The sequence below is a fragment of the Rhinolophus sinicus genome, chromosome 16, assembly GCF_057876585.1.
Source record: "Rhinolophus sinicus isolate RSI-liver-muscle chromosome 16, RSI-T2T, whole genome shotgun sequence".
NCBI classification, from domain to species: Eukaryota; Metazoa; Chordata; class Mammalia; order Chiroptera; family Rhinolophidae; genus Rhinolophus; species Rhinolophus sinicus.
In genome coordinates, this window is record NC_142516.1 from 31,301,142 (window position 1) to 31,328,263 (window position 27,122).

Sequence of the window (27,122 nt, forward strand, 5' to 3'; positions counted from 1 at the left end):
GGAAGTGTTACTCCCAAGTGAGGAATTTTAGAACATTCTAAGCAAAAATACATACTGCATGCAAGTGATACGACACCTTAATTAGATTCAACCAGCAGACTGTATTACACTGCGACTCGGAACAATAGTTCTGAGCCAAGATTACAATAAATTTCAAAATCTATAATGTGTGAAATTAAATTCCACAATAATGCATAAAAGTCCTAATTTGAATCAATTTTCAACTTGCAAATACATGAAAAACTAAAAATGAAATTCAGAGTAGGAGAAACAAAGAATATACAGTATTAGTAAATAATATTAATTAGGATGGCTAAATCTCTACTGAACAAGACTTAGACATTTTGTACCATATTTATTCCACTGAAAAAATATTTGATTTACCAAAAATATCAAACCTTGGATCTAATATCTACTATTAGGATGCAATACTTTTACATTATTATGTTAAGCTAATTCCTTTCCCCCAAAGGATTAATACAGGATCCACTAGGGCACTCAAATAAATAAAAGTAGAGAAAACTGAAGTTTGTATGTTGGTACATTCACCTTGTATTAGTGAAACAAACAATACATTAATAATTAAGAGCATTAATTCCATGGCTGCCATATGAATGTGAACTTGCAGTAACAGCAAATAAAGGCAATTAAACAGCATAAAAGTTTAGGTCCAGATAGGTTTAAAAAAGAAAAAAAACATCAAAGCTTGGAGTTAAGTCAGTAAATGAGGAACACCACGGATATAATGTAGTTCAATTTCAGTAGTGTATTAATGGTTACTTATTTTAACTTTACGGATAAGTATATCTGATGCAGACTAAAAAGCAATACCCAGAATACTCAGGGGTAGTCCTATTGAGTTTTTTAATCAACAACTTGGATTGGAGATATTTAAGAAATGTGCAAAATGGCACGATTCTGACAAGGACAGCTGATATTACATGAGATCAGAATCAAGATTCAAAATTTCAACAGAGGAGAATGCTAGGCTGAAGCAAACAAGGAAGATTGAATGTGAATAAATAGAAGTCAGAGAACTTATCGCTTGCTACTCAGAGCTGGGATGGACCTTGGAAATAACTGATTGCTGCAATGCTCTAACACTACTCAAGAAGAAAACGAGGACCAGTAAGTTGTTCTACCAGGGATGACACCTAAAGTGAGTAGAAAAGCTAATGCACAATACTTGATATGAATCAGGACGACTAATTTGTAGCCTTGGAAAACCTGAAGACTTGGGATGTCTAGAAACATTTCCAAGTTAAAGCTTTGGCACAAAAAGCAGCTTAGGATGAGGCTCATTCCCCCTCCAGGTGTCTATGCTTCTCTGAGACTAGCAACTACGGAGTCAGGAAACAATACTTCACAGTGGTTATGAAAACGGGCTCTGAGCTTGACTAGCTCAGTTCAAATCCTAGCTCAGCCACTTACTTGCTATAAGGCCCTGAGTAAGTTATTCAAGGTATCTTCTTCTTAGTTTTCTCATCTATAAGAGCGGGACAATAACAGCAACTACCTCACTTAGGGTAGAATCTGCCAAATAAGAAAAGCTCATGAATATTAAGTACCATATTTTGCCACGTACCATGCACACTTTTTTGTCCAAATTTATGAGGGAAAAATAAGGATATACATTATACATGGGTGGTACTAATTCCATATCTATATAAATGTTTTTAATTCTTTTATTTATGCTTAGGAGTTAAAAGTGTAACTCTAGAAATCAATAACGATATCCATATGCAAAATAATACCCTGGAATAGGATCATCAGTTTTGTTGAACTTACAAAGAACTTGCAACAATGAAGAGTTCTTGGCCTTTTTGTTACCGATACATAAAATTTCTTGTACCTGTACCTGTTCTTGTGTTTTGTAATTATTTATTACACAAAATTTCTTGTACAATGTTAAAAAAATAAACACTAAAATTCCTTTATAATACAAAAAACAAGTACCTAAATGCAAACAAAAAAAAATTTGAATTAAAAGGAAAGACTTGTTTCCCTGAAAGTTTGGGCCAGAAACGTGGGTGCGCATTATACAAGGTCTGACAATTAACTTCACAAACTCATCCTAAGAAAAAGTGCTACACACCTCATTGCTGAATATCACTACCGTCACCTTCGAAGTGCTCCCCTTGGGAAGCTATGCACTGACACCAGTGCCTAGTCCATCCTTCAAAGCAATTTTGGAACTCTTTCTGGAATGGCCATCAGAGCTGTTGTCATATTACCCTTCATGTCTTGAATGTCACCAAATGTCTTCCTTTCAATATTTCCTTTATCCTCAGGTAAAGAAAGAAGTCATTGGGCGCCAGATCAGGTGAGTAGGGAGGGTGTTGCAATACAGTTATTTGTTTACTGGCTAAAACCTCCCTCACAGACAGCGCCATGTGAGCTGGTGCATTGTCGAGACGCAAGAGCTCCTTCGGGATCGTTTTTCCACACACCTTTCTCATGCCAAGATTTTCAGTTAAGATTTTCCTAACTGTTTCTCTATTGGTGTTTACATGGTCTGCTATGCTTCTCACAGTCAGCCAACAATTCTGATGCATAATTCAACATATTTTTGCCATGTTTTTGTCAATTCTGCTCGTTACTGGCCACCCTGACCTTTCTTCTTCAGTGACATGTTCACTCCCCTCAGACAAACATTTAATCCATTTGTACACTGCCTTTTTCTTCATGGGATTATCCCCATAAACTTGGACTAACATGTTCCTGATTTCACTTCCACTCTTGCCGAGTTTAACAAGAAATTTAATGTTTGTTCATTGCTCTAATTTAAGCTCAGACATTCTCGTGACAGCACACAGAAACACGCAACAACAATAATGAACACCACTCAGCAAGACACCACCACACGTCGACACGAACACAGCTGTGAGACCCTGATATAACACGGTTATGAAACTTACCAAGCTGTTTGTACAGTGCTGCCAATGTAGGCACACAGTGGCAAGTTCACAAACTTAATTGTCACACCTCGTATATACACCTTTGTACTGTTTTAACTTTTTACCATACACACTTTGTTTTTCATTATAAAAACAGTGAACTGAATGTCAGTTTCTTGGTAAACTACAAGCCTGGGCATTTCAGGCCAATATAGTAGGAAAGGAGAGGGGGCTCTGGGATGATCATTCTACTACAGATCACTAGCTCTATACCAGGAGTCAGTAAACATTTCCTGTAAAGGAACAAATGGTACATATTTTTGGTTCTGTGGGTCATACAATCACTGCCACAACTACTCAACTCCACCATGTTGTGAAACCAGCCATAGCCAATACATAAAGGGACAGGTCTGCCTGTGTTCTAATAACATTTTATTTACGTCAACAGGTGGTAGGCAACAGGTCGTCTGCCCCCCTTTGCTCTCTATTACGTACCAAAGAAGACTGACTGAGGTTTGGAGCAATCTTGCCTTGCCTTTAGCACTCTAGAAAGGAGTAAGTTACGCTGCAACACAGACGCCTAGCTAGCCACACATCCGTAGAGTTGTGCATTATGCTACTTACTCAAGAGTCAGGATTGGCAGGACTGATTTTTTGACAGATCAATCAGTACTTTCCAACAGGGTAAGACAAAGATATGTACGCCCCCCCCAACCTCAGCTCATCACCCCTTCTGTTTAACTTGCCCCTCATGCCTGGATAATACTTGAGAGCGGAATGCATGCCCTCCTGCCAAGTATTCTTACACGTGGACTACATCATTTTAACATCACGAATCAAAGATTATAGCCCTGCATAATCATCACTACAAAAAAGTAATACAATTATTCTAAAATCAAAGTTTATAGTTAGTAAGTCCATACAGTACCTCACTTTTGTTTTACTAGGTATATATCCATGGGGTATATGGAAGTTAGACTGCTCAAAGTCAGAGGGCTTTACTGAGACTTTTGTATGGTCAAAGTGAGTATTCAAAACTTTTGCTGGGGGCAGGGCCGGTTTGCTAAGTGGTTAGAGCACAAAGCGCAGCGCTCATAACACTAAGGTCGCTGGTTCAATTCTCACACGGGTCAGTGAGCTGCGCCCTCCACAACTAGATTGAAAAACAACAACTTGACATGGAGCTGATGGGTTCTGGAAAAACACACTGTTCCCCAATATTCCCCAATAAAAATTAAAAATTAAACAACAAACTTTTCCTGGATAAAATTATTATAGTCATCCTTTACAGCAAAATGTCTTAGTGCAATTCCCAAATACTCATCACCAAAAGGCAAGTATCCTTAGAAGACAATGTTCACAGACGTACGTCAATCCTAGCCCAGTTACACTGACAGTCACTTTCTTCCTTATTCAGCAGAGTCATAACTTCAGAACATTTCCAGGGAGAATAAGCCCTAATTTACTGACACTCAGTAACTTGGCTGAGACAGATCACATTAATTGAGGGACTAAAGAATTCGTAGTCGCCCATTCATTCCTCTTGATTGGCCGTCTTCTAAGGCGGGGCATGCGCACACCAGCAGGTACATAAGAAGATACACTAGGGTGTGGACGAACATCCCGCAGTTCCCCGAAAATAAGACTTAACTGGAAAGTAAGCCCTAGCATGATTTTTCAGGATGGTATCCCCTAAACATAAGCCCAAATGCGTCTTTTAGAGCAAAAATTAATATAAGATCCGGTCTTATTGTCGGGGAAACATGGTATTAGGAATTCTAATTATATTCATTTCTATCTAAAAAATAAGACAGAAATTAAGCTCTGTTAATATTTACTACATGGATTGGCACTGGCCTCCTCACTAGTCCCTGCATGGGGTAATTTTTCCTTGACTGAGAGACACATGAAGTGGCTCCATCTTCCCCACTCTCTGTATTCTGTGAAGTACTATGCTCTACCTGAGCCCAGTTAAATGGATTTACAGATTATAGTATCTGGTTTAACTAAACTAAATCCTCACAAAATAGCCAAGTAACAGAAAATTCTTGCAAAGAAAGCACAGATTAAAGATAAGAACAAGCACAAACAACAACAAAGCTAAAACTTATTGGGAGCTCATCAGCCAAAACACAAGGTTAAAAAAACACCTAATGAGATCTAATAGGTTGTCTCAAAACTTGAAATGACCATTTGTATTATAGACTTATTCACATTATTGTTAACAATGAACCTCAAATTCAAGTATATACGGCTATGTTGCCATCACAATTACCAGATTTTTTAAAACCAGAATCAAGAACATGAAAACAAATCTCTACAACTTTTTTAGTGACATTTCGTCAAGAAACCACAATAAAGCAAATTCCACGTGAATCTAATATTTAAATACAAAAAAAGGTGAAACCATAAAAATACAAGAAGAAAACATGGGAGTTAAAAAAAAAAAATCCAAGTAGGAAAGCCTTTCCCAGTATGACAATAAAAGACTGATAAATTTAACTAAATAAAAATAAAAACCTCCTGCATGGCAAAAACAAAATTTTAAACATAAAGATCAAAAAGGGTGATACACTATTGAAGGGAGTATAGAGAAACAGGAATTTTCGTGCTATTTCTACTGTATAAACTGATAGAACTGATAGAACTTCACTGGGAAGCAATTTGGCAATACCAGAATTACCCTTTGACCCAGTAACTCTCCTCTAGGAATTTTCTTCCAGATATATTCACAATGTACAAAATGCCAACCTGGAAATTACTTAAATGTCTATTAACCTAGGACTGACCAGATAAACAAATTAAGGTGCATGTATATACACTACAGTCCTACGTAGTTATTAAAAAGGTTGAAGAGGCTCTGAGCTGGGTATGAAATGGTATGATCTCCAAGGCACACTGTTAAAGGATGAAAACCTTTTCAACAGTTAAAGGATGCAAAGATGCAGAACAGTGTCTGTGGTATGCTACCATCTGTGTGAATAAACTGGGGGGCGTAGGTGTCATAAAGAGATAACATTTATGATTCCTTGTATATGTATAGACTAACCTGCAAAAATAGGTAAAAAATCTGATATGCACTTTGTCACTGGGTAAATAAACAATCTCATGCCAATAAATTTGAAAAATTAGACAAAATGGACACATTCTTTATGTCCAAAAGTGAATTCTTGATCATCCCTGCTCTACCCGGAGTCTTCTCCATCTCAGCTGACAGCAGCCCCATATTTCTAACTGCTCAGGTTACTCCCCTCATCCCATTCATCAGCCAATTTTGTTAGTGATACCTTCAAATGACTAGATTCGTCTAAACATACATCCTGCAAAAAAGAATAATATAAATGGAGCCACCTTAAAATGGAGTCAGAGCTGCCAACCCAGAGGAACTGTCTTGCACGTCTTATGCCTCAAGCCTTTGGAATGTTAAAACAAGGCAAAATAAGCCTTGGAATGGGCCTAAGGCAACACCGAATCCCAAAGAACTATGTGCAAGGATAACAGAAAGCAGATACTATGACTACCAGACTGAACACTAAAAACAATGAATTAGCGTCACTATCTTAGTTTATTTTCACTAATAGAAATGCCTTCCTTCTATTGATGTAATTGTCCACCTTCCTTTCCTGATAAATATCCCTTGCCTGTGTCTCCCAACCAGAACACTACTGGGTTTCTGCCTGAATCAGTGCTTCCCAAATAGCGAGTCTTTTTTGACCTCAAAAAAGCAGTGTGAGGAAAAAACTCACAGTCTTAAAAGCTCACACACTGGGGAAAGAGAATTCACACAAATCACAGCCGACGAGATCCCAATACCACAGGAGGCCTCCAGGGGGCGCTATGGTAAAGCCTCCGCACAGGTGAGGAGAGCTTACTGCGAAGAAGGCGACAAGAGGAAGGCATTGGGATAAACAGGGGTTCCCCTCCGCTACTCCAGTGGCCCCTCAGCCTGTGAGAAGGCATAACAGCAGCTCATGCCTGCACCCCCACCTGCAGAGGGATAGCTGAATGTCACCTCCCAGAGTGGAACAGACAGGAAACATGGAAGGGACACATACAGGTGTGTCCCCGTGCTCCAGCCTCCAACAAGCGTCACCTGCAGGACTAGGAGTGCCATTCACACTGGCCCTCCTCTGCTACCTGGGGCAGGTTCTCCGCGATGGGAAGGGAGGAATGCTATGTCCCTACCAAGAGCCCTAACCCACAGCCCCTAGGCACTTTGTCTCCAAGATCTGAAACTGAGAGCCACCAGTCAGTCAGTCATACTCGTACATGTCCCTGGAACTGCTGTGGCACTGGAATGGAACCTGTTAGCCACAGCCAGACTAACAGGTCACGAACAGTGCTCGAGGCAAAATTTCTTACTGCACTTCCCAGGGTGGGATTTAGGAAAAACTATTGGGTCAAATAAATTTTAAAAATTGAAGACTGAACTCAGTGCCTTTTGACTTCTATTGGGTAGACAACGGGCCACCTGGGACTACTACTTTCAACTCTGTGCTACTTCCCGGAAATGAGAGAGTTGATTTAGGTAGTCTCTCTACCTAAAGGGTGTTAGAGACCCAGTGGTCCATCCACATAAAACTTCTGACAATTTCTCCCCATGCTTCTCCCATCTTACACCTCCGCTCATACCATCTACTCTACTAGGTATGTTCTCTCCCGCACTCCTTTCTGAAGTCCTTCTACCCTTCGTTTAAAGCCCTGCTCCAACCGCACTTACCCTAAGATGTTCTCCCAAGCCCAGCCCCGCTGCTGTATTAACCTCCTTTATACCCATTAGAATATGGCATCCCTGACCCTTTGCCCTTTTGAGATAGGCTTGGATCTGTCTCCAACAAGACATCAGGCCCTGGTGGCCTATGATCAAGTTTCATAGATCTTTGTTCATGCCCTTCGGTATCTCATACAAAGAAGACCTTCAGGAAATACTTGTTAGACAAAATGGAATTCAAGCCGCACTCTGCTGGTCTGACCCTGCTTTGCCACGGACACCACACGGTGCTCTTTCTTCCTCTTTACGTATCTTCTTTTGTTAGCTTGCTTTGAATAGTAACTCTTCAAAAAGAATTTTAGTATTTTCCTTGCTATACGTGATTTGGGTTTTTTTTTTAATTAAACAGTATAATTCACATAACATAAAATTCACCCTTTTAAAGTGTACAATTCAGGGTATCCGCAAAGTTGTACAATCATCACCACTATTTAATTCCTGAATGTTTTCATCACCCCAGAAAAACCTGTGCTCATTAGCAGTCACCCCCCATTGCCACTCTACCCCATACGCCTGTAACCACAAATCTACTTTCTATGTCTGATATGTATGACTTTGACAAAGCGTATAGTATTCTTAACTGTGATAAGCCAAATTTTACCTTCGAAAAGAAATAGTTTCTCTTATTTTACCATAACTCAAAAGGAAAATGTGATTAAACACAGCAACTTAACCATTTCAGGATACAAACAAAAACTCTTACCAGAAAAATCATCTTACATGTTTACTTTCCCATTTGTTTTTGCTTTAAGCCATTTACTGAAGAAGTATAATATACATATAGAAAAATAAACATATCATAAGGGTACGCACCTTGGTAAGTTTTCAAAACCTGAATACACAACTGTAACTAGCACCCAGCTGGAGAAACAGAAGCCCCCCCATACCTCTTCCAGTTACCATCCACCTCCAAAAAGGAACCACTACCTTCACTTCTAACAGCATACATTACTTTTGCCTGTTTTTGTACTTCTATAAATAGAAGCATACAGTATGCAGTATAGAAAACTTTCACATTGAAATTATATGCCTTGTAGTACTTACCGTAATCTTCTTGTACAAAGCCATGACATTATCATCATCAAATGGTAGGAAGCCACACATAAGCACATATAGGAGTATGCCCATGCTCCAAACATCTGCCTGAGAGGGAGAAAAACAAAACAGTAATTCCAAAGAAAATTTAGAACATATTTGAGAATGGCAGTACACATAATAGAATCATAGAATCTTCACAGAGCTGGAAGGGCTCTGAAATCATCCAATTAAACCTACTCATTCTACAGCCAGGGGACCTAAAGTCCAGAAAGGAAGGCTTGTCCAAAGTCACCCAGGCCACCCAGTTAGGTCACCTGATGTCCAGTTCAGTGCACTGATCTCTAACACTGGACTCTGACACTTTATAGAAAATAATTTCCAGTTAGTTGGGCTGGATTGGGCACAATGAGGAAGGAGACAAAGCCAAGTCTCTAATTCTGAAAGACAATTCTACAGTGCTTCTGAGGGTTTGTTACATATGAGGGTTATGTAAACACACATGAGAATGTCAAAACAAGTCTTAAAATTTACTACTGAGAATCTGCAAATGTGATAAGCTGCACTGTAAAGTCCTCTCTTTGGAGACAAACCTTGATAAAGTTCAACGATTGACTTTTCAAATACAGAGGCTAGAAATTAGCCTGCCAGCACAAACAGCGCTACAAATCTCAAAATTCCAGAAAGAAGCTTAACCTTTATATAAGACAGCCATGTGTCCCATGAGTCCTAAGTACTAACTACTTATTCAAGCCGCTTTGGGCCTTAGTCAATAATGACACCATCGTTGGCTAAGAAGTCACAGCTCCCACCCACATTTGAGCCTTTGGAAAATGTTACAAGGCAAGAAGGGTAGCATCTTTCTTTTTACAAAAAAGGATGGAAAGTCAAACTAAAATGGATGAGACAACAACTTAAAGATCCTATAGGAAAATCTCAGATGCATGCAAACCAACAGGGCCTCATCACAGCCCTCTAGGAATCTTGTGAACATTAGGCATAGGATTATCACTCTTTCTGGGAGACTAGATGGAACACTGGAAAGAGTACAGATATGCAGTCGAGCCTCACTCAGTTCAAATCTGGACCACAGCTACCAGCTGTGTGACCCTGGGAAGGCACTTCATTTTTTGAATCTTAATTTCTTCATCCTCTGTATTGATAAAATGGAGTAATAGGATTCACTTCAAAGGATTTTTGTGGGGCTTAAATAAACATTATAAAAAGTATCTAGCATGTGGAACCCTTGTGCACAGTTGTGGGAATGAAAATACTGCCGCCACCATGAAAACAGTATGCAGCTCCTCAAAAAATTTAAAAATAGAATTACCATATGATCCAGTCATTCCACTCTTGGTTATATGCCCAAAAAAATTGAAAGCAAGCTCTCAAAGAGATATTTGTTCCTATCAGCACAATAACCAAACAGTGGAAGCAATCCCAGTCCAAAGGAAGTCCATCCATGGATGAATGAGTAACAAAATGTGGCCTATACATACAATAGCATATTATTCAGCCTTAAAAAAGAAGGAAATTCTGGCACATATCATGGATGGACTGTGCTAAGCAGCATCTCTGAAAACTAAGCCTGCAACCCTGGCTTGTGCTCTACCTGTCTGGACTAACCAGCCTACACTATGGTGCTGTTTAACACAAAAACAACCACAACAAGGACCCCAGAAATACATCCTTGCTGCGTAAGTGTACTATGCATTATTACACATACTGTAAATTGTTCATTTCATTTATTACTTTACATATATCACTCTCTGAATAGACTGAACTCTCTGATTAACAAGATTATTTCTTACCTCATCGCTAAATCCCCAACGCACCGTGCCTGACTCACTACAGGTCAACAATAAATGTATATTGATTATACATTGAATTAACCAATGAATAATTACCTCTGATCCCAGATATGATTTGCCTTGTATTAATTCAGGTGCTGCATAAGCAAGACTCCCACAGCATGTCTGGAGATGGTAATCCTTGTTACCCTGCCAATAAGATAAAAATGAAACACTTATTCATTACAGCCCTTAAGAGAATTAAAGCCTTAAACATTCTTTCAGCACAGCAAAGAGAAGCTAGACGAAGAATTACTCCAAATAATAAGAGACTTCTGCAGGAACCCTAATACTCTCTGCCTACACGCAAGCACATGGGGTTTTCTCTTCTCTAACTTTCCAATACTACATACAACCTGGCACGAACAAAATTCTTTTCCCCTTAATTCAGTCATGTCCTAGACATTCGTTTGCATAATAATCAGCTTAGCGCACATCCAAGCATGTCTTCGCACCCCCACGTATTCAAGGAAAAAGGATTATTTCTTTGCTGGACCCTTTCTCCAATATGACATCTTAGAGAGATTTATCTCCCCCTAAAGGGAAGAAAACAATATGCTACATAGAACAGTGCCTTGAGAGTCTGTTTTCTAGACTCAGTTATAACACCAATCATGACCTGAGCTTCCAGATCTGGTCAAATGAGGAATCTGCTCAACCATCTCTGCTTTCCCATGGAAATATCAAGACGTAGTGAAAATGATACTACTGCCCAACACCTATAGCACAGAGTTCCACAACCGGCAAAGAACTTGTATAATTGTGAGATTTCATTTACAACTGCAACATGTCCAGAGGTGAGCTCCTCAGCAGAAAGCTGAGGCAAAGTTCTCCTAGCCAACCCCTGCTTTTTTTGATGGTGTCTGTGTGGGTCAAACCTATGGCAGCCAGAAACAAAGGCTAATGGAGTCTGTCACAAACATTCTCCACTGCCTCCTGTGGAGAACATGACTTAAACCTCTTTATCTGCTCAAAGTATGTTTTATCTTTCTATGCCTGCTGATCAAAAAAACGCCTTCTAGCATTTGGTTCCCAGACACAGTCTCCACTAACAATCTCTGCAAAGCCAAGGGAAAGAGAGAAAAATCAGAAAGAATCAGCCATTCAGCAGAAGGGGCAAAATCTGCTTCCCTTTGCACCTAGCTAATGCTGATTGGAGTAGCAAATAATCATGGGACTTTTACAAAGGGCTGAGACAGGTCTGCAATTTCAACATTCTTAATGAGTGTGGACAGCTCATTTTAGAGACTGTGAGAACCATCATTAGAGAGCTCAGGAGGAAGCCTCCAACAGGCAGCCTCACAGGAGCTCTGCTGCAGACAGCAGAGGTGGAAAGTTCAAAGTCACCTCAAAGAGAAAGTATGCTGGAGAGCGTCAGTACTTAACTATGGAGTGTAAATTAAGAAAATACATAACGGCATAAATTGAAAAGCACATGTGGACTTTCTCCCCTTGAGGAAAGGGGACTCTCAAAAGTAACTGACTGTTAGTTATGTAACCATTTGGATAATAAAGAATAGATTTGCACTAAATTTCAAAAAGTCGTATCTAAATGAACAAAGACATCATCTAGTGGCAACATACTCAAACTGCAAATGCCTAATCAATTCAGTATTCATGCTCTGATGGTCTCCTGTCACCTCAGCACTGCACATTCTCTCACAGCATCCTCATGGGGTCTTCAGCAAGACCAACCCTGGACCTAGAGCAGTGGTTCTCAATTTTGGCTACACATTAGAATCATCTAGATAACCTGTAATAGGGATGAAATTTAACATTCTTCTCAATGATTGCAACCAGGCTCAATAAACACTAAGTGGAAGTCAGTGCAAGACTAAGAGGTACATTTACAAAGGAAATAAATACATTTTTATCCCTGCACTTACCTTGGGTTTCGCACAGAGACCAAAGTCAATCAGCTTTAATTTATGATATTCATCAAACAACAAATTTTCCTGGAAAAACAAAGATATTTTCACAACTGCATATTGACTTCCTTATAACACATCTCACCTCTAGCCATTTCTAAAAATGATTTAAGGTTCTCATATTAAAAAGTCTGCAGACAACAGAGTAAAAATCATTTTAAAAAGAATGAAATGACAAGGAGTACAGAAGGGGAAAGAGGAAGAATGTTAGTAACTATCCCACTTCCTCTCAAGACACATTAGCATAAACCATTTTCTCTTTGGTGCTCTGAGGTTCAACTATAAGCAAACAATGTGTGCTGAAGGCAAGTTTAAACCAAAAGAGTGAGCTCAAATAAAAGGGTTGGGTATAAACAGAGGGAAAAAGATATTAACACTGCCATATCTTGTCAGACCAATTCTAGTATTCTGATCCTGGTACCAAGTAGCATTTAAAAACCATGTTCACCATCATCCATATTAGTCAGAGCCTGCAGACATGAGTATTAACATTTTTATTCTGTCCTTGAAAAGTAGAGTCCATCCACTCAGTGAACTATTCCTTTCTGAGTGGAATTAAAATTAAAGGAAGAAGAGCTTAGGAAAAAAGAATTGAATGGAAAATACTCAATTACAATACACTCGAAGAGAATACTCAAAATTCTTATTTCCTAGAGATAAAATCCTGAGGTTTATATTCCACAGCTGATGACAAAGACATTTATAATGTCATACACAATTGGCAGATAAATAAAATGCCAGTAATAAGTCCACCCTAAACAGTCTACCAGAAGTCATAAGAAAGGAGGAAAAAACAAAGATACATTATGAATGGGGTAAAAAAAGCAAAGCCAAGATAGACTATAAACAGAAAACACCTAGTAACAGGTAAATGATGTTGAACTCTCAGGTGAGCATCTAACTATGGCACTTACCGGTTTGAGGTCCCTGTGAGCATAGCCCTGGCTGTGCACATAAGCAACCGCAGATACGATCTGACGGAAGACAACTCGGGTCTCTTCCTCGGACAGGCGATCCTGGGAAATTATGTAGTCAAACAGCTCTCCTCCAGAACAATACTTCAATAGCAAGAGTCACACAGGTATTGTTACTACTTAGAACTCATGTCAGAGGAATTTAAAAGTAAAAATCCAACATATTAATTTATCAATGATCATCTCACAATAAATTATGTAGAAAATATATGTTTGAATACTTTTAATTGCTAAGCAATAGTCTGCTTTCTTTAAAATGTAAAAATAAAATGCTATTCAATAAGATTTATATAAAGAAAACAGCCTACTTTATATTTTCAAATAAAGACAAAATAAGGTGAAACAAAAAAACATCCAAAATCTCTGTGAATGTACATAGATTGTCTCCAAGCTAAAATGTTAAGTGGGGGGGGGGGGAAACAAGGTATAGAATAATATTATAGTATGTGACCATATGTGTGACCAAAACCAGTAAGCTACAAACACATATTTTTATATATAAATATAAAAATATACACATATATATACATACACACACACACACACACACACACACACACACACACACACACACAAACATACCATGTTTCCCCAAAAATAAGACCTAGCCAGGCCATCAGCTCTAATGCGTCTTTTGAAGCAAAAATTAATATTAGACCAGGTCTTATTTTAATATAAGACCTGGCCTTATATAACATTATATAATGTAAGATCAGGTCTTATATTATATTAGACCTTATATTATATAAGACCCAGTCTTATATTATATTAGACCGGGTCTTATATTAAAATAAGACCAGGTATAATATAATACCAGGTCTTATACTAATTTTTGCTCCAAAAGACACAGTAGAGCTGATGGTCCAGCTAAGTCTTATTTTCAGGCAAACAAGGTATATATGAGTATATAAAATATATGTACTTGTATGTATTTATAAGTACATGGAAAAGCTACAGGAAACAAGAAAAGTGATTAAATCAGGGGAAAGGGAACTGGATGACTGGAACACAGGGGAGAGAATTTTACTTTTTAATAGATACTCTCTAGTCCCATTTATTTATTTGTTTGGAACATTTCACAAATTTGTGTCATCCTTGCACAGGGGCCATGCTAATCTCTGTATCGTTCCAATTTTAGTATATACGCTGCTGAAACAGGCAGTCTCTTGTAGCTTTTAAATTTTGTCCTAGGTTCGTGGAGGTTTTTTGGTTTTATTTATTTATTTAATTTGTACAAAGGGATAAGCTTTTTAAAAAGGCTTTAAAATCACCACTGTTGACCATGTGGGTGGACTTACACTGTAATAAAATGGTTCTAGGTTGAAAACTTTCAGCTTTATGAATTTTGAAAAGTGCTTTTAAAACAAAGCTAATGTGTGAAAATGATGTGCAGTTACAAATTATTTGGTTGAGACTAAGGAAAATGAAACAAGAGATCAATGGTGCAAGTTTTAAAGACTTTATGTTCCAAGTCAAAAAGGGCAGGTCAAAACATAAAAGAGCTTGGTTTGCATAACACATGCATTAAAAGCTGCCTATAGACTGTGGGTTGGTTGACCTGTGTCCTCCAAAAAGATAAGTTCAAATCCTAACACCTAGTAGCAGTGAGCCTGATCTTATTTGCAAACAGGTCTTTGTAGATGTAATCAAGTCAAAATGAGGTCATATTGGATATGGGTGGACCCTAATCCAATGACTTGTATCCTCATATGGAAAGGGAAATTTGGACAATTTCAAATAGATTTGAAATAAGAAAACACCATTTAAAGACAGGAAGATAAGAGATGACCATTTGAAGACACAGGCAGAGACTGGAGTGGTACATCTATGAGCCAAGGAACACCAAGGATTGCCAACAACCACCAGAAATTAGGAAAGCGGCATAGAATAGATTCTCCAAAAGGAACCAACCTTGCCCATACCCTGATTTCAGACTTCTAGCTTCCATTACTGTGAGTCAATAAATTTGTTGTTTTAAAACACCAAGTTTGTGGTAATTTGTTACAGCAGCCCAAGATTAATACACTACATAAACTGAAATGAATCTTTCCCCCAGGAACAAATTCTAATACATCCTGTCCACTAAACCACACTTCCTCATAAGCAGTCTATTACAAAGGGTATATCTACAATCTCCAGTTTATTACATGTCGTCTCCTTGATCTAAATTGTTAGACAGAAGAACTCAAATAGGTAAGCCACTTAATATTTATTCTAATCTTTCAGGTGAATCATACTTTTAACTATTGATAAAGTGAATGGAAATGGTCTGAATGTTTGTGTCCAGCTCCAAAATTCCTATGTTGAAATCCTAACCCCCAAAGATGATGGTATTAGAAGATGGGGCCTTTGCGAAGTGATTAGGGCAGGAGGGCAAAGGTCTCGTGAATGGAATTTGTGCTCTTATAAAAGAGGCTCCAGAGAGGCCCCCTTGCCCCTTCTACCATGTAAGGACACAGCGAGAAGAAGCCAGTTATGAACCAGGAAGAAAGAGGGCCCTCACCCAACCACGTTGGTGCCTTGATCTTGGATATCCCAGCCTCCAGAGCTGTGACAAATAAATCCTGTTGTTCATAAGCTACCCCGTCTGTGATATTTGCTATAGCAGCCTGAATGGACTGAAACAATGACCAAATACCGTGAGGTCTCTGGAACATACTACTAACCTCAAGAACTATGAATATTTTGTTGGCTGTCTCTAATACGTGGTAGAGCTGACATATATGCTGATGTCTCAGGTTCTTCAAGGCATCAATCTCCGTTTTGATCCGGGGCAAATCACTCTGTGACAAAACATTGTATTAAATGTACAATAAACCTATTTGGGAAGTGTTCCAAGCATCAATATCAACCGCCTTAATATTGAGCAACAGCCTCAAAACAAACTGTTCAACAATACAGAAAAATATAACAAATAAAATTTGTATTTACATTTAAAAAACAAGTCTTGAGGGTTTTATGAAAAACATGTTCCATGTGGGTCAATAGCACAACGTCCAGAAAAATTAAAACAATCTCAGACTCCCTTAGGAGGTTAGCTTTCCAAACAAGGAATGACAGAAACACTACTCAGTGTGCATGCCTAAGCTACCACTTTTAGTCTTACTAATGTCCCTTAGGAAGCATGCTGAGCTAAAAATAGGTGAATGTAGGTGAAACATGTAGGTATTCACTGTCTCAATCTTCCAACTTTTCTAGGGGCTTGAAATTTTCCAAATAAGTTGGTTGGGGAAGAGGAATAGAAGCCAAGCTGAAAGCATTTTAAAGTCCACGTTAAAGACAAATCTAGATATCCATGAAGTAACATGTAAAACTTTATTGTAAAAAGGGACTCAATCTAATGATCTGTGGTTTAAGATCCAATTATATAGTACTATGCACCCAGATGTCAGGTCTTCAAGAATCAATTGTAGGGGCCGGCCCGGTGGCTCAGCCAGTTGGAGCTCCGTGCTCCTAACTCCAAAGGCTGCCCGTTCGATTCCCACATGGGCCAGTGGGTTCTCAACCACAAGGTTGCCAGTTCAACTCCTCGAGTCTCGCAAGGGGTGGTGGGCTCCGCCCCCTGCAGCTGGGATTGAACACTGCACCTTGAGCTGAGCTGCCTCCCGGATGGCTCAGTTGGTTGGAGCACGTCCTCTCAACCACAAGGTTGGCGGTTCGACTCCCGCAAGGGTTGGTGGGCTGCGCCCCCTGCAACTAGCAATTAGCAACTGGCAACTGGACCTGGAGCTGAGCTACGCCCTCCACAACTAAGATTGAAAGGACAACAACTTGACTTGGAAAAATGTCCTGGAAGTACACACTGTTCCCCAATAAAGTCCTGATCCCATTCTCCAATAAAATCTTAAAAAAAAAAAAAAAAAGAGTCAATTGTAACTTTGACTATTCTAATATGATCTCTTTTTTTTCTTCCTTTTTTGGCGTGAGTGGGAGTCTGATGACTAAAACCCTGGAAGTAATCAAAATATTATTAAAGCCCAAGAAGTAACTAAAATAAGCATAACAACAACAGAAAATACAAAAACGAGTTTAAAAATAATGAATTAATGAATGTATGTCACCATACTGATGCTTTAGAATACATTTTGCATACCAATGTGGTAATACATTTTGTAGTAACAGTACACATTTTGTTTGCTATTTAAGCATTTGTAGTGTTCAAGTAAATAAGTCATAGTAAAGTTGTAACTAAAGTTTAAACTGCTTAAGGAAATTAATCAGATTTGTAATCAGTGTTTAAATTCTCAAGAAAATGGTTTTTAGTGCCTTTTTATTAGCTTAATAAATATAATACTGGGAACTGATAAAAAATATTGAAGGAGAGCCTAAATTATCAGTAAATAGATTATTAAAAATAATTTCTAATATAGGTCACTGTGATTTTTGACATATTTTGGAAGGAGTTCAAAGAACTGAGTGACATTGCTATAACAAAATTCCTTACATTGACTTATTTATATATGTTAATCACCACTTACATCCTTAAAAACAAAAGATAAGGTTAACAACTGATGTTAAACTCTGTCTCATTCCAGCAATGAGACAAACCAAAAACAAGTCCAATGTGTCTATTTAAAAATTCATTGGGGGGCGGATGGGTGGCTCAGTTGGTTAGACCATGAGCTCTGAAAAACAAGGTTGCCGGTTCAATTCCCACAAAGGATGGTGGGCTGCGCTCCCTGCAACTAAAGATTGAAAATGGCAACTGGACTTGGAGCTAAGCTGCGCCCTCCATAGCTAGACTGAAGGACAACAACTTGGAGCTGATAGGCCCTGGAGAAATACACTGTTCCCCAATATTCCCCAATAAAATTTAAAAAACTATCTAATTCAAAAAAAAAGAACAACTCATTGGGCAGCCGATTTGCTCAGTGGTTAGAGCGCAGTGCTCATAACCCTATATTATATTATATTATATTATATTATATTATATTATATTATATTATAATTAAAGAGCTGGCTATATATTATATTATAGTAAAATATTGTGTTATAGTAAAATAAGACCGGGTCTTACATTAATTTTTGCTCCAAAAGACGCATTAGAGCTGATGGTCCGGCTAGGTCTAATTTTCGGGGAAACATGGTACTGAGAGACTAGTGAATTCTCAGACCAGAACAAAAGCATAGAATCCAAACCATAGGGAAGATAGATAGAATTGGGGGGGGGGGGGGGGAAGACCACTCACGATGAGTACAGTCACTGGAAAAGGTATATAAAAGGCCCATAAAGACCATCAGAAGAGATAAGTCTTCCCTTAATATAAAAACAAAAAATTTTATGTACATTATAGCCAAGACCACAGATTGAATGGGCTGCTTTAGGAGGTAATGAGCAACTCAAACCTGAAAGCATTCAGTAGCGGAAAACGAGGCTGATCAGGAAAAGGATTTCATTAGATAACTTCTAAGGTCACTATGAATAAAATACTAGGACGTAAGATCTCTCTATACTATAAAATAGATCACTATTGAGTAAGGTGATCATGAGAAGATAAACAAGGGAGGTATTAACTCCCAGAAACACGTATAAGACCATGAAACAATGGAACCAACAGGCTTCAAATATGTGCCATTGCCCTGCATTAAAATTAAGGACAAAGTAACCCTTTCGCCCAGATTACTTTTTAAAATCATAGTTATACATAACTGGCAATTTTAAAAAAATTAGACAAATATTATTCTAATAAAAGAGTAGGCTCTAGAATTTTAGAGCAAATTCAGGTTTTAATTCACAAACCTGCTCTTCAAATATTTTTAAATAATTTTAAACTTACCCCTAGTGCACTTTTATCCATGATTTTTATAGCTACCATTTCTCCAGTGAGGATATGACAGGCAAGTTTGACCTTTGCAAAGCCACCTAAGTGTAGGAAAATTATGAAGAGATAAACAAGATTAACCTAAATACCAACATCAGAGCAAACTCAGGCACAAACAGCATTCATAGTATATGAGAAGTTCATCATAATCTTTCACAGTCCTCCTAGAAGTTTATTCAAAATTATAAAAAAGCACCTGTAAGACAGAAGACTCAGGCACAAATAACTTTCCACATGCATTTAAAAGGCTTAATCCATACTCCTGGAAGTTTGTGGTTCTATCTTCCTGTTGCTTCCAAAGTGTTAGCCATGACCCTAACCTCTCCTCATCAAATGTCTATATCAAACAGAATTCACTCTTTATATTTGCTTTATAGTTTGCTTTATAATTAATACTGCAATTAAATTTGCTGTATAATTAGCATTGCTAGAACACAATGTAAAGTTGCTGAGACAAAAGTCAAATATGAAACTTCCATTCAATTTTAAAACTGTGAAGATAAGCAACTAGATTTCAAAATTGGATCAAAAGCTGGATAAATGTCTACACTTAGGTATCTAAAAGAAATCGCTAACCCAACATTTCTAAAAAGAAGGTCCTGGTAGTTCTTTTCATGGTCTTCCGCATCTCAGTAAATAGCAACTCCATTTTCTCGGGTGCTCTGGCCAAAAACCCAGGGGCCATACGTATCCCTTCTCTTTTGTCTCACACTCAATATCCAACCCATCAACAAACCTCATTGGTTCTTGGGGGGAAAAAAGAAATGTATTGACTGGAAATGTTGTGTGTCTCTTGATCTGAGCAGGGAACATATGTGAATATATGCATTATACAAAACTCTATAAAGATTAGTGCACCTTGCATATTTGACTATGTATTACACCTCCATAAATTAAACTACACAAACACACACATAAGTGTATGTGCGTATGTCTATATACAGTACCTTCACTACTATCACCCTCATCCTGTCACCAGCATGTCCCGCATCACTCACCTGAGCTACTGCAATAACCTCCTAACAGCTCTCTGCTTTGCCCTCCCCCTACCCAATCACAATCAAGCCGTAAGAACGACCCTTAAAAACAAAGGTCAGATCATTCCTTGGCTCAAAACTCTCCAATGAGTTTTATTCTAAATAAAATGACTACAAGGCCTCTTACTACTCTCCTCTCTTGCTCCACTTTTTCTTACTAAGTAGGTTGAAGAACTTTAAAACTACATAGGTTAGACTAAAGCTTGTGACTGCCCAAATACACTGCACACTCCAATAGATGCTCTATCCTCTGCCCCCAAGAAAAAATAACAATTACCTGTCCCGATAGTTTCATATAATTCATAGTATTTGAGAAGTTCATCATAATCTTTCATGGTTCTCCTAGAAGTTCACTTAAAATTATAAAAAGCCTGTAAGACAGAAATAGTACATGATCAAAAAAGGAATTATGAGATTATCACCTCCACTCCTGTAACTGCAAATATAAATACGTTTTAGGCATGTAAATGATACTGAAAAAACTGATTATCCATATAAAATAATACTGGATTCCTATCTCACACCATACATAAGAATCATTCCAGATAATGTAAAAACTTAAACATGAAGGACAAACCTTTAAAACTTTTAAAGGAATATCACCATGATTTCAGGATAGAAGAGGATCTTGTAAATGGATATAGAAAGTGCTAATTATAAAAGAATACATAAACAACGTTAAAATTAAGAACCTCTGCACATCCAAAGACGTCATTTAAAACAAAGAATATACATAAATGTGAGAAAATATTTGCAACACTTATAACATATACTCCAAGACAACGGTATAGAAAAAGACCCAACGGAAAAATAAGCAAATGAAATACAAAGGCATTTCGCAAAGAAACACAAATGACCAATAAAAACATGAAAATATGCTCAACTTCATAAGTCATCAGGGAAATGCAAATTAAGACTCCAATGATACACAATTTTAAGACACATAAAGGGATACATATTTTATTATTATGCTTCACAACTTACCTGTGTTACATATACTCAAGTAATATATCAAATAATACATAAAAATTAGTGGTAAAGTCTTAGGTAGATCTTATTTGATTCTGTCTTCCAGAGTTTTAAAATTAAGTAGAATTACAAAAAAACCATCAGGATAAGTAGGGCCTATCATGTGCGTTAATCCATACGGTCACTTTCATACCAACTTTGTTATATTTACAGTGGATATGCTCTTAGTTGACTTTAACTAGAGATTAGCAGTGTACTGGCAGAACTAGTCAGACTGTTAACCTGAATTTTCTTTTATTCATTCATTTATTCATACAGATGTATTTACTGAGCACCTATGATGTGCCAGACCTGAGCTTGGCACTAAGGTTATAATGGAGAAGAAAAGAAAGGTGGTTCCTGCCCTCATGGATCTTGCATTCAAGTAGAGAAGACAAAAGGTAAATCAATAGACAACAAATTAAATAATTACAATTTATAATAAATACTGGGAAAGAAATAAGCAACAGTGGTTAGAATGGGTCATTGAGAAGGTAATATTTAAGCCAAGATCTAATTCAAAGGATGAGAAGAAAGAAAAAGAGTATCAGCCTGGCTGGTAATCAGACTGGGACATTCCTACCAAAACTTGAGTAATGTTTTCAACAGGACCTGGACATGACCATGTAAACAATGTTTCTATATAAAGCTGTTAAAATGATAATGATCCTTTATTTGACTTACTGCTGCTTTCTCACCAATGACATCCTCAGGACCATGTTATTCTAAGATACCCAATTGCTGAAATGCCCTGCTCTTTGATATAAGCCATTCCAAAACTGGTCCCTGCTTCCTAAACCCCTTCTTAAAATCACTCAGCATAAGCCCAAATCCTATAAGCCCCTTTTAACTCACTCTTACTGAGACACCCCAAGGTCCTAGGAAGTATGGATTCTCCTGCACCAGCAAGCTAAAAACATCTGATGTTCTTTACTACAGATGTGTTCTTAATGGTCTTTGATTGGTAGGCTTTAACAGGAGTTGGTAGCCCAAAAAGAAAGGAAGAACATTCCCGAAAGAGGGAATTTAAGTGCAAAGATCCCAGAGGAAGAGAAAAATTACATGTAGTGAACTGAAACTGCTTTTAGAGGTACCAGCAAATGGAAATGTAGATTTAGAGCTGGGGCAATTGGTTAACCATATGGGGGGGAAAAGAACATTGTATCTCCTCCATCTCACACCATACACAAAATCAATTACAGTTCCTGTAAAGACTTAAAAAAGGCAAATCTTTAAAAATATAGACAGCTAAGGTCTTACCCACACCAGACCTATAGCTAGAAGTGGCAAGAAGAAGAGGTAGAGAGAACAGTCAGAAAAGTAAAAATTAGAGGAATACAGTTTCATGGAAGCCAATAAAGAAGAAACAAGTAAAACTAGTAAAAGAAAGTTTCTGTGAAGTAGATTTCTAAATAATTTTAAAGTACCCACATATATAGGTCAAGTCCTAAGACTTGAGTTTAGGTGCTACAAAGTGGAGCTTTCTTCACAGGTGGACAGACATGAGGTGAAAGGTGAACCTATACAGAAATGGTTTCTCTAAGGGGCTCTTCTTCCCAGAGGCAAATGTGGATAAAACTTAGGATTTCAGCCTTGGGAAGAGATACCCCCACACCCATTAGATAGCCAAGCAGGAATGAGAGGGGCCAGGGCAATGGAGGTGACTGAGTCAGGAACAAGGAATCTCCCGTATAGTCCAGCACAGCACATGAGGGCTCTAGAGTTCACAAAGGAGTGTGAGGCCAAGACCCAGCTAGTGATGAAACGCTGCTTTGCCTGGACTCTCCCTGTGTACAAATCTCCTCCAGTGACCTAGCAGTGGACTAGCTATGGCTGCACAGGGTTCAGGATGCCGGACCCCATTCTTTCCAACACTTCGAAAGGTTAAGTGAGTACATGCACAGCTGAGACTTGAAAGCAAAGTTCCTCCTGGACAGGGCAGAGCTCATACATCATGATCACGGCCTCTCAGAAGTGGAAACCTGGAGCTAGTGTTCATTTCTAACACGAGATAGTCTCCCTTTACCAACAGGCAGAGCTCTAGCGAGCTCCCTGAGGGCGCTGGGATTGATGGGTGGCTGGCACCACGTTCACGACCTTCAAGTTCTCTATTCTTCATCCTGTCTCATCCAGAGCTGAGTGACCAGCATGTTACTAAACCTTAATAATGGCCACGACTTTGGAAAACCTAGAGTGTGCGTTCAACCTCAGGGGTATGGTGAGTTTATAAAGGAAAAGACAGAGTAATAGGGGAGGTCCTTACTACAGTGAGGATGAGTCATCTTAAATTGAGGTGGAGAAAAAAATGGAATGAAATTATCAAAAGCCCAACAGCCACAAAGGATATATTTTTTAACATCCTTTTTAAAATGCATGACGCACTCTGATTTCATGAATCATCTTACTTGGAGATAAAAGGTAAATTATTATCAGCAAGTAAAAAGCCTTCAAAGCTGTGGTCAGCGGACAGAACCCTAGAGCAGAAGCTTCAGGAGGAAAAAATATCAAAACTCAAGAAAAACATCAGCTTAAAAAAACTGGTTTTAGTCCCAACATCAAAGCTGAAGTAGCAAGAAAGATAAAAATCATGGGCAAAAGACATTCTGATCCAATAAACAATATTAGCCACTTCCTACAAAGAGATGGCAATCAACCCATTTAATAAGCAGGTTGAACTTTTAATGTAGCTAAAACTTCATGAATGGGGTAGGCAAACAGAAGCAGCAGTCAGGTCCCAGAGCTGATGGAAAGTTGGTGATATAAAATGAAACATTTCTGCCTCCATTGGAGTGGCAGAAGTTACTTCAGGCAAGGAGACACCACAGAGGACAAATCTATTCTCACTGAAAACCTAAGGCACAGGATTAGAAATATCCTTAACAGCGGTACTAATTCCAAAATCTTTGAAAGGGCATTTGTCAGTGTGGCATATGTGGGAATGACGTAGAACCACACCCAAAAAACAGGAATCACAGGACTAAGAAATTTCAAAACAGGCAATGACAACATAAGGCTAAGAAATCTTTGGAATCCTGATGAGAGAGAAGAAAAAGAGCAGAAGATTGGAAATGAGGGAATGTCAGGCAATAACTTTGTTTCTGAAGTTGCCTGCTATAAAAGTGGGCTATCAAAGTTCATTCAAGAGCAAAGCCCAAACAAACTAACGCAGTATTGGGGCATTCCGAACACAGGGGCTAAAGAGGAAACACAAAGAGACATTTCAAAGTTTAAAAACCAGACGACAAGAGACAAAGGGAAAGAAGCAGGCCTTAGGAAACACATAAATTCCATATGAGGGCTGGGCTATTTCAACTTGCCACACTCAGAGAAAGAAAGCAATTTCTTATGATGTTGGAATTCACTTCCCCAGATGAGGGATATAAGAGTATTGTAACTAAATTCTTGACAAATTTCTCCCAAATGACTTTTGGAGACCAGGTCATGGCCTCTGGTCGAGTAGCAAAGATCCACTTGCACCAGTGTAAGACTGAACCATGCATCTTCTCTTTTTCTTCCTTCCATTTTCCTTACCCCCTTGTAAAAACAAACTACACTATGTCTTTAGGTAATACCAATGTGTGCCTAAATTACATCTATCAAACCCAGGGAACATCATTTTTGTTACTGAATAAGAAAACCGGTGTTTATATTGCAAACTGCTATAAGAGATTTTACTTGGTTTTTAAATTTTGTGGCAGTGGAGCTGATTCAAAATATTAAGTACCCAGTTTATCCTCTAGCGTTTGGGAATGCAGAACACAGGAAAGGCTTGTGATTGGAGTAACCCAACTTTGTAACGGCTAAAGGAGGTATACGATCAAAAGTCAACATGGTCAAATATATGGTGATGGAAGGAGAACTGACTCTGGGTGGTGAACACACAGTGGGATTTATAGATGATGTAATACAGAATTGTACACCTGAAATCTATGTAACTTTACTAACAACTGTCACCCCAATAAACTTTAATAAAAAAAAAAAAGAAATAGAGATTGCTGTCTTGCAAAACTCCCAAAATAAACTCCAACAGCTTAAAATGCCAAAAGAAAAAGAAAAAAGGAAAAAGAAAAGTCAACATGGAAGGTAGCACCTCAACTGTAGATAATGAAGAAAAAAACTAGACTCCAGTCAGACACTGACATATCCTTCTGAGTGTGATTAAACAGAATCGGGGGCATATCTGATTGAGGTCTTGAACTTCTCTGAGGAAACAAGGAATTGCCCAGATAATGGGAGGCGATTTATCATTAACTTTTAGAGGATAGCAAAAAACGGGACATTTTCTTACTAACACAACATTATTTAGGCTATGTTATTACCTGCTGTGTAATACATTTACCTTATCTAGTGAGCTAGGTAAGACATTGATGCGGAGGGAATTTCAAATGAGTAGAATACAGAATGGCTTGTAACGTGGCCTTGTAATACATTTACTAACATCCTGGCCTGCTCCCTTGCAAAGGCTTCTGGGAGCACCAGCGGGAGGTATTCAATCCTAAAGGCATCAAGGAACTGATTTGCCCATCTCATTGGTCCACAGTAGATGCACAGGAAGGGCAGATCCACTGGTGAAACAAGCCCATGAAGATGCAGTAAGAGTGTTTCTGATTTCTCCCACACAACATAGAAAACAAACAAAATACAAACAAAAAAGTTTGGAACACTGGCCTCTAAGCAAAACTCCTGGCACCGCTGGTACTCTCCGCCTTCCGCCTTCCGCCTTCCACCTTCCCCCAATCCATTACCGAAGAGAAATACCAAAGGTGAAGCTCAAGAACAATTACTCGTCCTCGGCGCTAGGGGCCTGACCGCTCTCTTGGGGTGCCCTCATTGGGGAGTGCCCCCTTTTCCCACAGGTTTCTGGGTGGGAGCTGCTCCTTTTACCGCTACAGCATTCGGTGCATATTCCCCTTTTGGCATGAGCCTCCTAAGTCACTACTTTAGGAAAATGACCGGCGAGGAAGGAGTTGGACTCTGACGGGGGGATGATAACACATATCCTTTTTCACGGGATGGCCCCAGTAAAGGGAACAGAAATATTAATAACTCGAAACCCTTCTTTCAACTTTCGCGGAGACAAGGTCATGGAAACCGGGAATGGCAGTTCAGTTCTGTCATAGCCCCCTTGGGGGCATACGCTTCGCCTGCACACCTACCTTACCGAGAACCCTGTTAAGTACGATCATTATCCCCACTTACAGAGGAGAAAACCAGGGGGTCGGAAAGGCTAAATAGCTCATCCAGGGAACTGGGCCCGTCAGGTGGGGCTCCAGTGAAATTCTCAGCTTCCAGGGAGCCGGCAGCAAACTGGGCTCGCCCCGCCGCTCCCTCGCGCCGCGCCCTGCCCGGACCCCACCTAACGCGGGAGACACTCACCTGAGGGGCGGAGGGCCGGGCAGGGCGCGGCGGGGCAGACGGACCGAGGAGCCCACCTGGTCCGAGGTGAAGCGGTGAGGACGGAAACACCTGGCAGACTTTCCGAGCGTGCAGTTCGGGCTGCTTCCGCCCGCCAAGGGAATCAAACCTCCCGGGCCGGAAGAGGCGGGGCGCGACGGGGGCGCGCGCACCGGGTCTCAGTGAGGCGGGGGCGCGCGGCCGTCATCGGACCGGAAGCGGGAAGGGCTGGCCAGGGTGTGGGGTGGCCGAGTGGCCCTTGGGCTGTGCTGGGTGACTTAAGGCCTTGGCCCTCAAACTGGGGTACACCTCTCCAGGAGGGCATGTTGAGATTCTCCAAGTAGCGTGGACAAAGTTTCCACATAATTCAACTTTTTTACGTTGTTTCTAAAATTGATCTGCAGAG

At 39.2% G+C, this 27,122-nt stretch overlaps 1 protein-coding gene, 1 non-coding gene and 1 pseudogene across 2 annotated transcripts in view; all 3 read right to left on the reverse strand.

The window, feature by feature from the left end:
• The window catches only part of MELK (maternal embryonic leucine zipper kinase), a 64,394-nt gene extending 37,561 nt beyond the window's left edge, over positions 1-26,833 (reverse strand). Inside the window, exons 1-8 of the mRNA XM_019729271.3 lie at positions 26,699-26,833; positions 20,592-20,685; positions 19,233-19,318; positions 16,122-16,238; positions 13,396-13,539; positions 12,440-12,508; positions 10,611-10,703; positions 8,713-8,811 (exon numbers count right to left, since the gene is read on the reverse strand). Of these exons, the coding sequence (XP_019584830.2) occupies positions 8,713-8,811; positions 10,611-10,703; positions 12,440-12,508; positions 13,396-13,539; positions 16,122-16,238; positions 19,233-19,318; positions 20,592-20,649 (666 nt within the window). The 5' untranslated portion in view covers positions 20,650-20,685; positions 26,699-26,833. The remainder of the gene's footprint in view (positions 1-8,712; positions 8,812-10,610; positions 10,704-12,439; positions 12,509-13,395; positions 13,540-16,121; positions 16,239-19,232; positions 19,319-20,591; positions 20,686-26,698) is intronic.
• Positions 7,112-7,242, reverse strand: LOC141571424 (small nucleolar RNA SNORA54). The gene has a single exon (XR_012496167.2). It is a non-coding gene; the product is annotated as a small nucleolar RNA SNORA54 (small nucleolar RNA).
• LOC141571387 (U6 spliceosomal RNA) lies at positions 14,516-14,615 on the reverse strand (annotated as a pseudogene).
• Positions 26,834-27,122: the final 289 nt, after the last annotated feature.